The 15,275-nt window shown below is 42.1% G+C and overlaps 2 protein-coding genes across 2 annotated transcripts; both read left to right on the top strand.

Moving 5' to 3' along the window:
- Window positions 1-9,024: 9,024 nt before the first annotated feature.
- Window positions 9,025-9,975, top strand: LOC120942810 (taste receptor type 2 member 39-like). Its single transcript, XM_040355736.1, has one exon. It carries the CDS (start codon window positions 9,025-9,027, stop codon window positions 9,973-9,975), a length of 951 nt encoding a protein of 316 aa, XP_040211670.1.
- A 1,987-nt stretch (window positions 9,976-11,962) lies between these two features.
- LOC120942809 (taste receptor type 2 member 39-like) lies at window positions 11,963-12,913 on the top strand. The gene has a single exon (XM_040355735.1). It carries the CDS (start codon window positions 11,963-11,965, stop codon window positions 12,911-12,913), a length of 951 nt encoding a protein of 316 aa, XP_040211669.1.
- The last annotated feature ends 2,362 nt before the right edge of the window (window positions 12,914-15,275 follow it).

Raw genomic sequence — 15,275 nt, 5'->3', positions numbered from 1 at the left:
GGTTCGTCCATAGAGGGTGCTTTAGCACCACCCCCTTTGGCTCTCGCCCGCCACTGAGTCTAATAACATACATTCATGCATTGCATGAATCTTTTTTTTTTTTTGCCGCTGCCGCTCACTATTCAGATGACCGGATGGTGAGCGCCGGCCACCTGAATAACGGCAGCTGGTTGGCTGTGCGGAAGTGCCTATTAAAGTACAACCCTCGGCTCCCGGATGTCTTATCCTCGGAACGTACAGGGGGGTGCGTTCCTTGGATAAGACTGATGGCCGTCTCAGCCAATCAGGTCCCCCGATTCTGGTTATCGGTATCCTGATTGGCTGAAGCATCACCAAGGCGGGAGAAGACATTGAGGGACGAGGAAGGAGTAAGGTAAGTGAATTTTACAGGGCACAGCGGCGACAATGGGCACAGAGGCGACAAAGGGCACAGTGGTATCAATGGGCACAGTGGTGACAAAGGGCAAAGTGGCATCAATGGGCACAGTGGCAACAATTAAAGGGCACAGTGGCAACAATGGGCACAGTGGTGACAAGTAAAGGGCACAGTGGTGACAATTGGCACAGTGGCGACAATTGGCACAGTGGCGACAATTGAGGGGCACAGTGGCTGCTTTGATGGCATGGAACAGTGGTGACAATTGATGGCACAGTGGCTGTGTTTGATGGCATGGCACAGTGGTGACAATTGATGGCACAGTGGCTGCATTTGATGGGCACAGTGAGGCTGCAATTTTTTTCAAAAATTTTGAGCACCAGCCTCCAGTGACATTGCCTGTAACATCCTCTAACGGTCCAACCCCATGATTTTCCCCACAACAATGAGATTTCAATGGTAATTTTGTTCAGGCCAAAAGATTCTAATGGGGGGGGAAACTGCTTACGCATTGACGTTAATATAAAAACCAAATCAAGTCGCCTATATATCCAAAACTGATGGCCATCAAGTACAACCCGCCCACACCTGAATCTCCACCACTTTACCTCAGAACAGAATGTTTCAAATAGGTAGAGCTGCCACTTTAACCACTTCAGCCCCGGACCATTTTGTAGCTAAATGACCGGGCCACTTTTTGCGATTCGGCACTGCGTCGCTTTAACTGACAATTGCGCGGTCATGCGATGTGGCTCCAAAACAAAATTGACGTCCTTTTTTTCCCACAAATAGAGCTTTCTTTTGGTGGTGTTTGATCACCTCTGTGTTTTTTATTTTTTGCGCTATAAGCAAAAATAGAGCGACAATTTAGAAAAAAAATCAATATTTTTTACTTTTTGCTATAATAAATATCCCCCAAAAAAGATAAAAAAATTAAATAAAAAATGTTCCTCAGTTTAGGCCGATACGTATTCTTCTACATATTTTGGGTAAAAAAAATCACAATAAAAGTCTATTGATCGGTTTGCGCAAAATTTATAGCGTTTACAAAATAGGGGATAGTTTTATAGCATTTTTATTAATATTTTTTTTTTACTAGTAATGGCGGCGATCTGTGATTTATATCGTGACTGCGACATTATGGCGGACACTTTTGACACATTTTTGGGACCATTGCCTTTTTACAGCGATTAGTGCTATAAAAATGCACTGGGTACTGTGAAAAAGACACTGTCAGTGAAGGGGTTAACCACTAGGTGGCACTGTAGGGGTTAAGTGTTCCCTAAGGTGTGATTCTTACTGTAGGGGGGCGTGGCTTGCTGTGACACGTCACTGATCGTGTTCCCGATGACAGTGTCAGCTAGGCGAACGTCTTCGCCATATTGCGTCAAACATTAGTGATGAAGATTGCCGTAAAGCCACGCCCGACATGTTTCGTCTACATGTATACATGAGGAAACATGTCGGGGGGTGTCTGTACAGCAATCATCATCACAAACGTTTGACACAATACGCCGAAGCAGGAAATGGAAACATTTCACATAGTTACAGTGTAGCATGATGGCGCAAGTGTCATTCAAAGTATGACAGCGCTGAAAGCTGAAAAATGGCCTGGGCAGAAAGGGGGTGTAAGTGGTCAGTATTGAGGTAGTAAAGTCCTGTAAGTTGTGAGTTGGACCTCATGGATCAGACTTGTTTTTCTAGCACATCCTACAGATGCTCAATTGGCTTGAGATCTGGAGAATTCTGATGTCAAGTCAACACCTCATGTCTCTTATGCCTCGTGCACACGACCGTTTTTCCTGTCAGGAAAACTGCCATGGCAGCTTTTGACTGGGAAAACCGTCCGCATGTGTATGCTCCATCGCAGTTTTCCTGAGAGGAAAACCGCCGGGAATCCTGGCCATGTGTGAGGCCCCGTACACACGACCGAGTTTCTCGGCAGAATTCAACCAGAAACTCGGTCGGAGCTGGATTCTGCCGAGAAACTGGGTCATGTGTACACTTTTCAGCGAGGAAGCCGACGAGGAACTCGTCGGGCCGAAAAGAGAACATGTTCTCTATTTTCTCGTTAGTCAATGGGAAAAGTCGGCGGCTTCCACACTGAACTCGACGAGGAACTCGATGTGTTTGGCACGTCGAGTTCCTTGGTCGTGTGTACGGGGCCTGAGAGGAAAAAGCTACCGAGCAGGTTCTCGGTTTTCCCCTCGGTTTTCCCGGCTGACTTTTTACCGCCGGGAAAACCAATCGTGTGTACAAGGCATCTGTGGGTGATCACTGGCTTCAGGTACAGCCTTGCCGGGGGGGGGGGTCATCTATATTGTTTGCCAGCTTATTTCTCAAAGTGTGGAAGGGGGGCTAGTATAGATAAATTGTGGCAAAGACCATCCCGAGGATATAATATAGAAAACACTCTGAATGCCCATTAGAAGATGTGGTTGCATGTGGAGGTTATGAAAGGCATTTGATGAACACACCAAGGCACAAAATTCTCTTTCCTCTCTAAAGCCCAACTTCGGGAGTAAAACAATGAAAAAAAATTGCACCATTGCAGTGGGTCTCCTCTGTACAAAGCTGGATATGTCTAGGGGTGCATGGAAAGGGAGTGGCTCCACCAGGGTCCCTCCAGTGCTGCAAACAGTCCCCTTCAGCCAGCTCTGTGAGCTACGAGCCTTACAACCATCTCCAGATGCACTCCAACCTCTTCAACTTGCAATACCGAGTAAATGCCCTTGTATTGTACTTGATGACACAGAGACTCCACCCACAGACCAAAGCTTCACCAATTGGTGCTGGGATCTGCCATAGCAGGGTATAAGGTAAGTGATAGAACCTGCACTTTTACTATATGGCACTGCGTTACTTTAACTGACAATATCTGTCATGCAACACTGTAAACAAATAACACTTACCGTATATACTAGAGTATAAGCTGAGGCACCTAATTTTACCACAAAAAAATGAGAAAACATATTGGCTCGAGTATAAGCCTAGGGTGTCCATCTTCATGCCTCACTGTGCCCATGCCTCTCTGTGCCCATGACTAGACTGACGTTTAACATGGGAGTCTATGGAAGGGGTGCCTGGCTTTGAAAAATCGGTGCTCCCCTTTGCATGTAGAGGAGATGTGGGGCTACATGAGTGCCAAGTCCCCGGTCCAGGAGGCCTTTGACCGGCCGGTACCGGGTCCCCAAATTCACCGGAGAAATGACTATTTAACATGGGAGTCTATGGAAGTGGTGCCCAGTTTTTGAAAAATCGGTGCTCCTCGACCGTAGGTCCCCCGGACAACAAACTTTACGCACTTGTAGATGAAGAGCGGGGCTACATGTGTGCCAAGTTTGAAGTTCAAGAGACCTACAGCTAGCCAGTACCTGGTCCCCAGGCACAAAAAGGTGACTCGAGTATAAGCCGAGGGGGTGGGGGGTGGGGGGGCATTTTCAACACAAAAAAATGTGCTGAAAATCTCAGCTTATACTCAAGTATATACGGTATATCATTTTTTTCACATAAATAGAGCTTTCTATTGGTGGTATTTGATCACTATAAATTAAAAAAGGCAGACAATTTTGAAAAAAAATAAACAATATTTTTAGATTTTGCTTTTTACTTTTACTTTACTTTTCTATATAATTTTTTTTAACACAATAAAAAATCTAAAAATAAATTTCTTCATAAGTTTAGGCCAAAATGTATTCTGCCACATATTTTTGCTAAAAACAATACCAATTAGTGTATGTGGATTGGTTTGATTGAAAGTTATACCGTTTACAATGTGATGTAAACTGGAATTTTGGTCTGTGAAACGTAACTCGAATTTGGCGCGAACGACCCGTTTTGTTTGTATTTCGATGATACGAAGCTCATCCCTACTCAGAAGGTTTTTTTTTTTTCATAGACAACTTTGAATATTCCTTTTTTTATAACAATTGCCGTACAGACACTTTTAATAATTTTGACAGGAGAAAAAAAATGCCCCAGTCCTCAAAGGAAATGTAATCATTATTTTCCTTAATGTTTGTTTTCTATAACGAATCTTTCTAGCATGAACTTGGCACTTTGCATGAATTTAAATAAAGGAAAAATACACCACCTGATGGGTTGGGACGTGAGGTCTCTCCGGTGTTCCCATACTCTCTTCTCCTGTTACACCTTCATCACGTATCTGACAACATTCAGGTTCATCACAACTCTCTGCAGCTCCCCCCGGACAGAGCTCTGACAACGGACGACTACTTGGCTTCTGGACAATGCTGAACACATTTTAAAGCATCCAGTCTGGAACAGATTCCAGATATTCTATGATCTGAATTATAAAAAGCCAAAAAGGAAACGTATCCAACATTACAATTATGGATCCTGAAGGTTACTCTCAAAACCACCTACCTTATATTATTATTTTATTTCTGGAGCTCAGCACTGGAATGTTCATGTATCTGTTTGTGATATACGTGATTTATCGGGATTTCATGAAAACAAAAACACTGAGCAGCAGTGACCAAATCTTGCTTTGTTTGGGCATTGCCAACATGTTCTATGTATTCCTGATGTTGGTCGGTTTGCTCGACTCCTTCTTCAGCCTTGGGATCTTCTCGATGATCCACACCACTTATCTTTATCTCTATCTGTTGCTTTTTACCATCAGTTCATGTGCATGGCTATCAGCCAGTCTGGGCTTCTTCTACTTCATAAAAATTTCCAATTTTGGGTCAGGATTTCTTTCCTGGGTGAAGAAGAATATTTCCTCCTTTGTTCCATGGTTGTTGTTGGGTGATTTATTTGTTTCTCTGTTCAACAGTGCCCTAAGCAGCTTGTTCTTCATTTTCTCTCCGGAACTCCCTCATAATAACACAGGAAGTTCTGTGTCTACATTTTCACAATCAAGAACAACATTTGTCTACAGTTCAATAGCTAATTCTCTTGGCCCTTTTTTGGTGATGTTCATCACTAGTGTTGAGCAGAATATGCCATATTCGATTTCGCGATATATCTCGAATATATATTCGAATATTCGAGATATATTCGCTAAATTCGAATATTCGTGATATTTTATCGAAATTAAATGATTGCGATTTTTCGCTATTGCGAATGCGAAAATAATTGCGATTTTTTGATAACTGCGGTAGGAGCACTCTGATTGGCTCAGAATATTCGTGATATTTTATCGAAATATCGCAACATGCGAATGCGATATTTATTGCGCAATTTCGAGAAATGCTGGAGGAGCGCTCTGATTGGCTCAGAATATTCGTGATATTTTATCAAAATATCGCAACATGCGAATGCGATATTTATTGCGCAATTTCGACAAATGCTGTAGGAGCACTCTGATTGGCTCAGAATATTCGTGACATTTTACAATACAAAATAATTGCGAATATTCGGCAAATGCGGAAGGAGCACTCTGATTGGCTCAGAATATTCTTGATATTTTACAATACAAAATAATTGCGAATATTCGGCAAATGCAGAAGGAGCACTCTGATTGGCTCAGAATATTCGTGATATTTTACAATACAAAATAATTGCGAATATTCGGCAAATGCGGAAGGAGCACTCTGATTGGCTCAGAATATTCGTGATATTTTACAATAGAAAATAAAAAGTGTTTTGCATTGGTGGTGATTCTTTACTCTATCCATCTGTCACAGCCATTTGTCAATCAAACACCTTGAAGATTGAACACGTTCATGCTGCATGCTTTGGACTTTTTTTCACTTCACATATCAAAGACATTTTTATGAAAGATTATTTTTCTATTATTGGGACTATATTTCTTTATATATTTGTTTCACTGTGTATTTCACAAGTTATTTGCGCTTGCTTATTTTATAATTTGCCCACATGTCTTGTCACTAGACATATTTTTTATTCTTGTAGAGCGACTCCATTTTCTGTCTTGTATTAATTTATGTTGTATAACATTTTTGAGTTGCTGCTGTATTCTCCCCTTTTTTTAAGGTATGCGCAATTTTTTCCTTCTTACAAAAAAAAAATAATATCAAACATACAAATATTCATAACATACACATACACAAAGCCCCCCCCTTTTGCATCAGAGACAATCAGAGTTCTCCTACCACAGTTATCGAAAATTCGCAATCATTTTCGCATTCGCAATAGCGAAAAATCGCAATTTTTTTTTTTCAATTTGGCAACATAAAAGGATCGCCTCAGCTTAGCTACTCGGCCCAGGGTCTCTAATCATACCAGCAATGCTTTTAGACGTCGATAGGATGTGATCTGTTTTAAAAATAAAATTGAAAAAATGCGAATATTCGGAATTGCGAATATTCACCGCGAAATTCGAAATATAGCGCGATTTCTCGAATATGCTATATTCGAGTCGAATATTCGCAATGCGAATATTCGTGAGCAACACTATTCATCACTACTTTCTACTCGGTTGTGTCCTTGATGAAGCACAGCTATAGGATGAAGAAGAGCACGCAAGTATCCAAAAGTGAACGTCTGACGTCCTTTGACAAAGTTGTGCGCCACATGGCGCATTTCTTGTTGTTCTACGGAATACATTACATTGTGGTGGTCATTTTCTATTTTGCCAAAATCACACAGATGGAGTCTGGATTATGGTTGTCATACCTTTTTGTATCGTTATTCCCCACCCTACAGGCTGTCCTTCTTGTTCTTGTTAATCCCAAAATGAAGGCCGCCTGGAAGGACATGTTCTTGTGTCTTTGAGAAATGTCAACGTGTATGTAATCCAATGCAATGAGCTTATTTGCTCCCTGTTGGGTTTTTTAATCACTTGCCACCCACCAGGGGCGGACTGACAACTCATGGGGCACCCGGGCAATAGGAGATTGTGGGGCCCCCGGGCAATAGGAGATTATGGGGGCTGCATACAGTATGCATACACAGTATACATACACACAGAATACACACACACACACACACACACTGAAAGGGTACGGGAGAGGCGGGGCAGCTTTAATCTTATGATTTTTAGACCCAAAGGATGTCGGTAAGGCACATTTCATGGACAAATGGCAAAAAAACACAGATTTTGACATACTGTCCCTGGTTTTACTGAAGCTGGCAACCCTGATGGGGCCCCCTAGTGGCATTGGGCCCTCAAGCAGTGCCCGAGTGCCCGAATGGTCAGTCTGCCCCTGCCACCCACCCACATTTATTTTCACCTGTTGGTTGGGGAAGTGTCCCGAGATTTGAAGGTGCAAAATCCTATGTGGTTAAATCATTGTTGTACAATGTTTGTTTTCAATTCTGCATGTTCTAGAAGAAGTATCTTTAGAGCTTTAACTCTTTGCATGAATTCAAATAACTGACCGTCACTGGGGTGCATTTTCACATTTTGGATGGGGAGGTGTCCTAAGAACGGAAGGTGTGAGATCTTAAGTGGTTAAATCATTTCTGCACAATGTTTGATTTCTGTTTGGCATGTTCTAGAAGAAGTAACGTTAGGGCTTTAATAATTTGCATAAATTCAAACAATTGACCATCACACGGGGGGCATTTATTTTCACCTGTTTGTTTGGGAGGTGTCCCAAGATCTGAAGGTGCAAAACCTTAAGTAGTTAAATCATTTTTGCACAATGTTTGTTTTCTGTTTTGCATGCACTAGAAGAAGTAACTTAAGAGCTTTAATGACTTTCATAAATTCAAATAATTGACCATCACATTTCTTTTCACCTGCTGGTTGGGGGTGTGATGAGATTTGAAGTTGCAAAATATTAAGTGGTTAAATCATTGTTGTACAATGTTTGTTTTCAATTCTGCATGTTCTAGAAGAAGTATCTTTGAAGCTTTAACTCTTTGCATGAATTCAAATAACTGACCGTCGCTGGGGATAATTTTCACGTGTTGGATGGGGAGGTGTCCTGAGAACGGGAGGTGTGAGATCTTAAAGCGGAGTTCCACCCAAAAGTAGAACTTCCGCTTTAAGTACTCCTCCTTTGGTTAAAATATTTTTGCACAATGTTTGTTTTCTGTTTTTCATGCACTAGAAGAAGTAACTTTAGAGCTTTAATGATTTGCATAAATTCAAATAATTGACCATCACACAGGGGGCATTTATTTTCACCTGTTGGTTGGGGAGGTGTCTCGAGATTTGAAGGTGAGAAATCTTAAGCAGTTAAATGATTTTTATACAATTTTTGTTTTCAATCCTGCATGTTCTAGAAGAAGTAACTTTCAAGCTTTAAGGCTTTGCATGAATTCAAATAACTGACCGTCACTGGGGTGCATTTTCCCGTGTTGGGTGGGGAGGTGTCCTGAGATCGGGAGATGTGAGATCTTAAGCAGTGAAATCATTTTTCACACAATGTTTGTTTTCTGTTTTGCATTCACTAGAAGAAGTAACTTTAGAGCTTTAACCGCTTTGCATGAATTCAAATAATTGACCATCATTTTCACCTGTTGGATCAGAAAGTGAAGCTTCTCAAGTATATCTCCCATCTGTTCTCTGACTACAACTACATGGATGTTTTAGAGATATTTAGCTGCTGGTCTGACAATATCCAGGATCACAGTTCTCTGTGACTCCGCCAGACAAAGCTCTAAGAAAGAACGGCCACAAGGCTTCAACATCATTTAAGGGAATAATTAAAAATCCAATCCGGGTTCTAAATTTTAAAAACCAAAACAGGAAAGTATCTAAGTGTGTCATTATGAATCCTGGAGATTACACAGGAAACCACTTGCCTTTTTTTATCATCTTAGTCCTGGAGTTGAGCACCGGCACGCTATTGAACGTGTTTATTGTCTTCGTAGCGTGTCGTGATTTTATCAAAACCAAAAAATTGAGCGGCAGCTACAAAATTCTGCTTAGTTTGGCCGTTTCCAACGTCTGCTATACTATGGTGATGTCTGTTGGTTTGCTTGATTATTTCTGCAGCTTTGGAATCTTCTCCATGGATAATATCGCTTATATTTATTTCTATCTGTTGTTTTTTACTATCAGTTTATGTGTGTGGCTTACAGCCAGTCTGGCCTTCTTCTATTTCATAAAAATTTCCAATTTTGAGTCAGGATTTTTTTCCCGGGCGAAAGAGCATATTACCTCTGTTATCCCGTGGATGTTATTGGGGGATTTATTGGTGTCTCTGGTCAGCAGTCTTCTAAGCAGCTTGTACTTCACTTATTCTGGAACACTTTCTGGTAATACCACTGAGGATTCTCCATCTATGATCTCTATATTTTCGGAATCAGGCACAACATTTATCAATACAGCAATCATGGATACTATTCTGCCTTTCTTGCTGCTGTTCACCACAACTTTGTTCACTGTTGTAACTTTGATGAAGCACAGAAATAGAATGAAGAATGTTCAAACTTCTGACGGCAAGCATCGGAGGTCCTACGAGAAAGTTGTGTGCCGGTTGGCGGAGTCCTTGTTTTTCTATGGAATATTTTATGCTGTGATGATTTCTTTTTATTTTATGATCATCAAACAGATGGAATCTGGATTCTTGTTTTTGCTTCCTGCTCTAAACACCTTCACCCCAGTGCAGGCCGTCCTCCTTGTTATCGCTAACCCCAGGCTGAGGGCCGCTTGGAGGGGAATTTTCTTGTGTGGCCATCTTCGAGAAATGTTAACCCCCTGGATTCAACAAAACTGACTGAGTGATGGACAATATTTGAAAACAAAAACAATATCTGTTTACTTTTTGCTTTAATAAATTTCCCCAAAAAATATATTTTTTCCCTCAGTTTAGGCCGATACGTATTCTTCTATATATTTTTGTTAAAAAAATCGCAATAAGCGTATATTGATTGGTTTGCGCAAAAGTTATAGCATCTACATAATTGGTGATAGTTTTATGGCATTTTTATTATAATTTTTTTTTACTAGTAATGGCGTCGATCTGCGATTTTTATCATGACTGCGTCATTATGGCGGACACATCGGACACTTTTCACGCTATTTTGGGACCGTTGTCATTTATACAGCGATCAGTGCTAAAAAAATGCACTGATTACTGTGTAAATGACACTGGCAGGGAAAGGGTTAACCACTAGGGGGGCGAGAAAAGGGTTGAGGCCTCGTACACACGATAGATTAAACAGAGGACAGCGGTCTGATGGACCGTTTTCATCGGTCAAAACCGATCGTGTGTGGGCCCCATAGGTTGTTTAATCATCGGTTAAAAAAAAGACAACTTGCTTTAAATTTAACGGTTAAAAACCCACGCATGCTCAGAATCAAGTCGACGCATGCTTGGAAGCATTGAACTTCGTTTTTTTCAGCACGTCGTGTGCTTTACGTCACCGCGTTCTTACACGATCGTTTTTTTAACCGATGGTGTGTAGGCGCGACGGACCATCAGTCAGCTTCATCGATTAACCGATGAAAACGGTCCATCGGTCCATTTTCATCGGATGGACTGATCGTGTGTACACGGCATAAGTGTGTCCTGGGAAGTGTTTCTAACTGTGTGGGGGCGGGCTTACTGTGACACAACATTGATCACTACTCCCGATGACAGGGAGCAGACGATCAGTGTCCTGTCAGTTGGCAGAAAGGGAGATGCCTTGTTTACAAAGGCATCTCTCTGTTTCGCTTCTCTGTAACACGATCACGGGCTGCCGGCGAACATTGAGTTTGCGGGGTCCACGGGCATTGTCACGGAGAGTGCGGCGTGTGTGCACCCGCGCCTCTGGTGGCGGGGGTGCGCACGCCGCACGGCTTCTTATGCCTCATACACATGGACGAACTGTCCAATGAAAACGGTCCGCCGGACCGTTTTCATCGGACATCTCCGTTTGGAGATTTCTGTCTGATGGTTGTACACATCATCAAACAGAGATCCGCGCGGACACGATACGCGGTGACGTGGCCACGCCGCCGCCGCGACGATGACGCGGCGACGTGCGTGGCCCTAGAAGGTCAATGCTTCCACGCATGCGTCAAATCACAAATCGCATGCGAGCAGACATGTTCGGTCGTGTGTACGGGGCCTTAAAGGCAACATACCTGTATGCCCATTTGCCTACCGCTGCCATTCTGCCGACGTATATCGGCGTGCAGCGGTCGGCGAGTGGTTAAACTGATTGTAAAGGGAAAACGTTATAAAAAAAAAAATAACTGACTAACATGTCATACTTACCGGCTCTCTGCAGAGCTTTAACACTTTGCATGAATTCAAATAACTGACCGTCACACGGGAGCATTTTCACCTGTTGGGTGGGGAGGTGTCCTGAGATCGGAAGGTACAAGATCTTAAGTGGTTAAATACCTCTGTTTATAATGTTTGCATTCTATTTTGCATGCACCATAAGAAGAAACTTTAGAGCTTTAGCACTTTGCATGAATTCAAATAATTGACCGTCAGACGGGAGAATTTATTTTCACCAGTTGGGCCAGGAAGAGAAGCTTCTCAAGTATATCTCCCATCAGTTCTCCGAATACAACTACATGGATGTTTTACTGATATTTAGCTGCTGGTCTGACAATATCCAGGATCACGGTTCTCTGTGACTCCGCCAGACAAAGCTCTAAGGAAGAACGGCCACAAGGCTTCAACATCATTTTAGGAAATAATAAAAAATCCAATCTGGGCTCTAAATTTCAAAAACCAAAACAGGAAAGTATCTAAGTGTGTCACTATGAATCCTGGAGATTACACAGGAAACCACTTGGCTTTTTTTATCATCTTAGTCCTGGAGATGAGCACCGGCATGCTATTGAATGTGTTTATTGTCTTCGTAGTGTGTCGCGATTTTATCAAAACAAAGAAATTGAGCGGCAGCTACAAAATTTTGCTTAGTTTGGCCGTCTCCAACGTGAGCTTTTGTATGGTATTGTCTGTTGGTTTGCTTGATTATTTCTGCAGCTTTGGGATCTTCTCCACAGATAACACCACTTATATTTATTTCTATTTCATGCTTTTTACTATCAGTTTATGTGTGTGGTTTACGGCCAGTCTGGCCTTCTTCTATTTCATAAAAATTTCCAATTTTGAGTCAGGATTTATTTCCCGGGTGAAAGAGCGTATTACCTCTGTTATCCCGTGGATGTTATTGGGGGATTTATTGGTGTCTCTGGTCAGCAGTCTTCTAAGCAGCTTGTACTTCGTTTTCTCTGGAACACTTTCTGGTAATACCACCGAGGATTCTCCATCTATGATCTCTATATTTTCGGAATCAGGCACAATGTTTATCAACACTGCAATCATGGATACTATTCTCCCTTTCTTGCTGCTTCTAACCACGATGTTGTCCACTGTCGTGACCTTGATGAAGCACAGAAATAGAATGAAGAATGTTCAAACATCTGACGGCAAGCATCTGAGGTCCTACGAGAAAGTTGTGTGCCGGATGGCGGCGATCTTGCTTTTCTATGGAATATTTTACGGTGCGATGACGATTGTTTATATTACGATCATCAAACAGATGGAATCTGGATTTTGGTTTTTGCTTCCTGCTCTAAACACCTTCATCCCAGTGCAGGCCGTCCTCCTCGTTCTCGCTAACCCCAGGCTGAGGGCCGCTTGGAGGGGAATATTCTTGTGTGGCCATCTTCGAGAAATGTTAACCCCCCGGAATCAACAAAACTGACAATGGGCTGAGTGATGGACAATAGCAGATCAATGGAAGTCATAAACAAAAATAAATATTATATGTTTTGCCGATTATTATATGACAATATTAGATGTCTACATGGTAATGTTAGGTTCTTTATATAACAGGATTGCGGTATATGACAAAATCACTCAAGCGTAGTGTGGGAAGTTTCGTTACAATGTCCATATGGTAATGTTAGTTTTTTTTTAATATAACAGGTTGGCTTGCTTGAATACATTTTTTGAACGATGCTTTGTAACAATTTCTTGTCCCTGTCCTTGAAAAGTCGTGTTGTGTAGGGTGCAGAAATAGTTACTCTCCATGTTTTACAGTAGAGCATTTCAGAGCCCAGACTGTGGCCCAACCGACAAGGGTTCCAAAATAACAGGAATTAATGTATTTTAATTGCTTTGTGTGTTGCCTGTTTAATAAAAAAAAAATAACAAACAAGTTATACTTACACGCTCTCTGCAGTGATTTTGCACAGAGCAGCGCTGATCCTCCTATTCTCAGGTCCCCTGCTGGTGCTCTGGTCCTCCCCCTTGCCGAGTGCCCCCATAGCAAGCTAATCACTGTGAGGGCACTCATGTGTGCTTGCTCTGAGCTAACTCCCTGTGTTCATAGGACACAGAGAATGTGGCTCAGCCCCACCCTCCGCCCCGCCTGACTGGCTGTGATTGACAGCAGTGGGAGCCAACGGCGCCTGCTGATGCATCTCAGCCAATCAGGAGGGAGAGTCCCAGAAGTGCCTAGGGTCTCATGCACATCGCTGAATCCAGATCGGGCTTAGGGAGGCCTGAAGGGGAGCTGCACATTGAAGGCTGTAGAAAACTTTAAATTCTTAAAGCGGAGTTCCACCCAAAAGTGCTTTAAGTACTCCTCGCCACCTTACATGCCACATTTGGCATGTATTTTTTTTGTAGGGGGAGTGGGTTCTTTGATTTCTGTCCCAGTTCCTCCTTCCTCCTAGAGGGCCTACCTAGGCAACTCCTCCTCTCCCCCTAGGCGGCCCCTCCCTTTAGGCGATTTCCTAAGATCACCTAAAGGGGGCTTACCAAATATAAATGACTAGGGAAGGTATAAACCGCCCAAGTCACCAAAGGCTTGTATCGATCACCCTGATCTAAACAGCTGGTCCTGGATCCAAACGGCTAATCGACTTGATGATCCCAAATCACAGTGTTAATGAAAACTTCATAGAGGCTTGGTAACCACATGCCATGCAAGAAATATTACAAAATAACTCACTTAGCGTGATACCATATGAACAGTGTTGTTTATTAAAAGTAGGATAAAACTCACATGTTAAACGCTCATCATAGGCTTGTCAGATGTTATGGTACCAAAAGCGATGTTGTGGATGGGTCCACCCGACACGTTTCGACTAGAAATGACGACATTTCTAGTTGAAGCGCATTGGGTGGACCCATCCACAACATCGCTTTTGGTACCATAACATCTGACAAGCCTTTTGATGAGCGTTTAACATTCGATTAGTCGTTTGGATCCAGGACCAGCTGTTTAGATCAGGGTGATCGATATAAGCCTTTGGTGACTTGGGCGGTATATACCTTCCCTAGTCATTTGTATTTGGTAAGCCCCCTTTTCTACCATTGGTGGTGGCACTTCTGTCAAGCTGTTGTTCCATCTTCAAGATCTTCTTATGGTGAAGCCATCTTTATCCACATTTATTTGGACTCTAGTCACTTCATGCACTTTCCTGTGGTGAAGCCAACCTTTATTTCCATTCATTTGGATTATCCTTTTACTTTATGCTCAATTCATTGTTATTATTTGTAAGCCTTTATTATATGTTGGCACACGAATATGTTTAGTAAGGTCACGTAGTGACACTTTAAGATTTAGTCATGTATTAATATATGTAGATTTGGTTTGTTATCTTTTAGGGCTCGTACACACGACCGAACATGTCTGCTGAAACTGGTCCGGACATGTTCGGTCGTGTGTACGGCCTAGCGGACCGGATTCCTGGCCTAGCGGACAGGTTTCCAGCAGACAAAAGTTTATTAGCATGCTAAGAAACTTATAAAGAAAAGAGTGCAATAAACGTGGCCTAGTATTGCACTTCCGGCGCCAGAAAACAATGTAACACCTTTTCCCAAAGTGAAAGTAAAGTGATGTATAATACTAAAAGGTATGAAGAAAATACCAGTAATAAAAGTGGTAATGTACTTAAAAGCAGCTATTTAAATTAAATGGAAGAAACCAGAGTATCTATATATTACGTGAACTAGTGTTCAAAGGATAAAACAGCGCTGTGAGTTGGTGTGTGTCCAGCTCAAAATAAAGCTATCCTGGAGATCAGTGATTATATGAGAGGTGATCAGAGAAGGTG

Source organism: Rana temporaria, chromosome 6 (assembly GCF_905171775.1).
Source record: "Rana temporaria chromosome 6, aRanTem1.1, whole genome shotgun sequence".
NCBI lineage: Eukaryota > Metazoa > Chordata > Amphibia > Anura > Ranidae > Rana > Rana temporaria.
This window is presented reverse-complemented; position numbering and strand designations above follow the sequence as displayed.

Coding starts and splice junctions, on each gene's coding strand:
- LOC120942810 (XM_040355736.1), top strand. CDS start 9,025: ATGAATCCTGGAGATTACACAGGAAACCACTTGCCTTTTTTTATCATC.
- LOC120942809 (XM_040355735.1), top strand. CDS start 11,963: ATGAATCCTGGAGATTACACAGGAAACCACTTGGCTTTTTTTATCATC.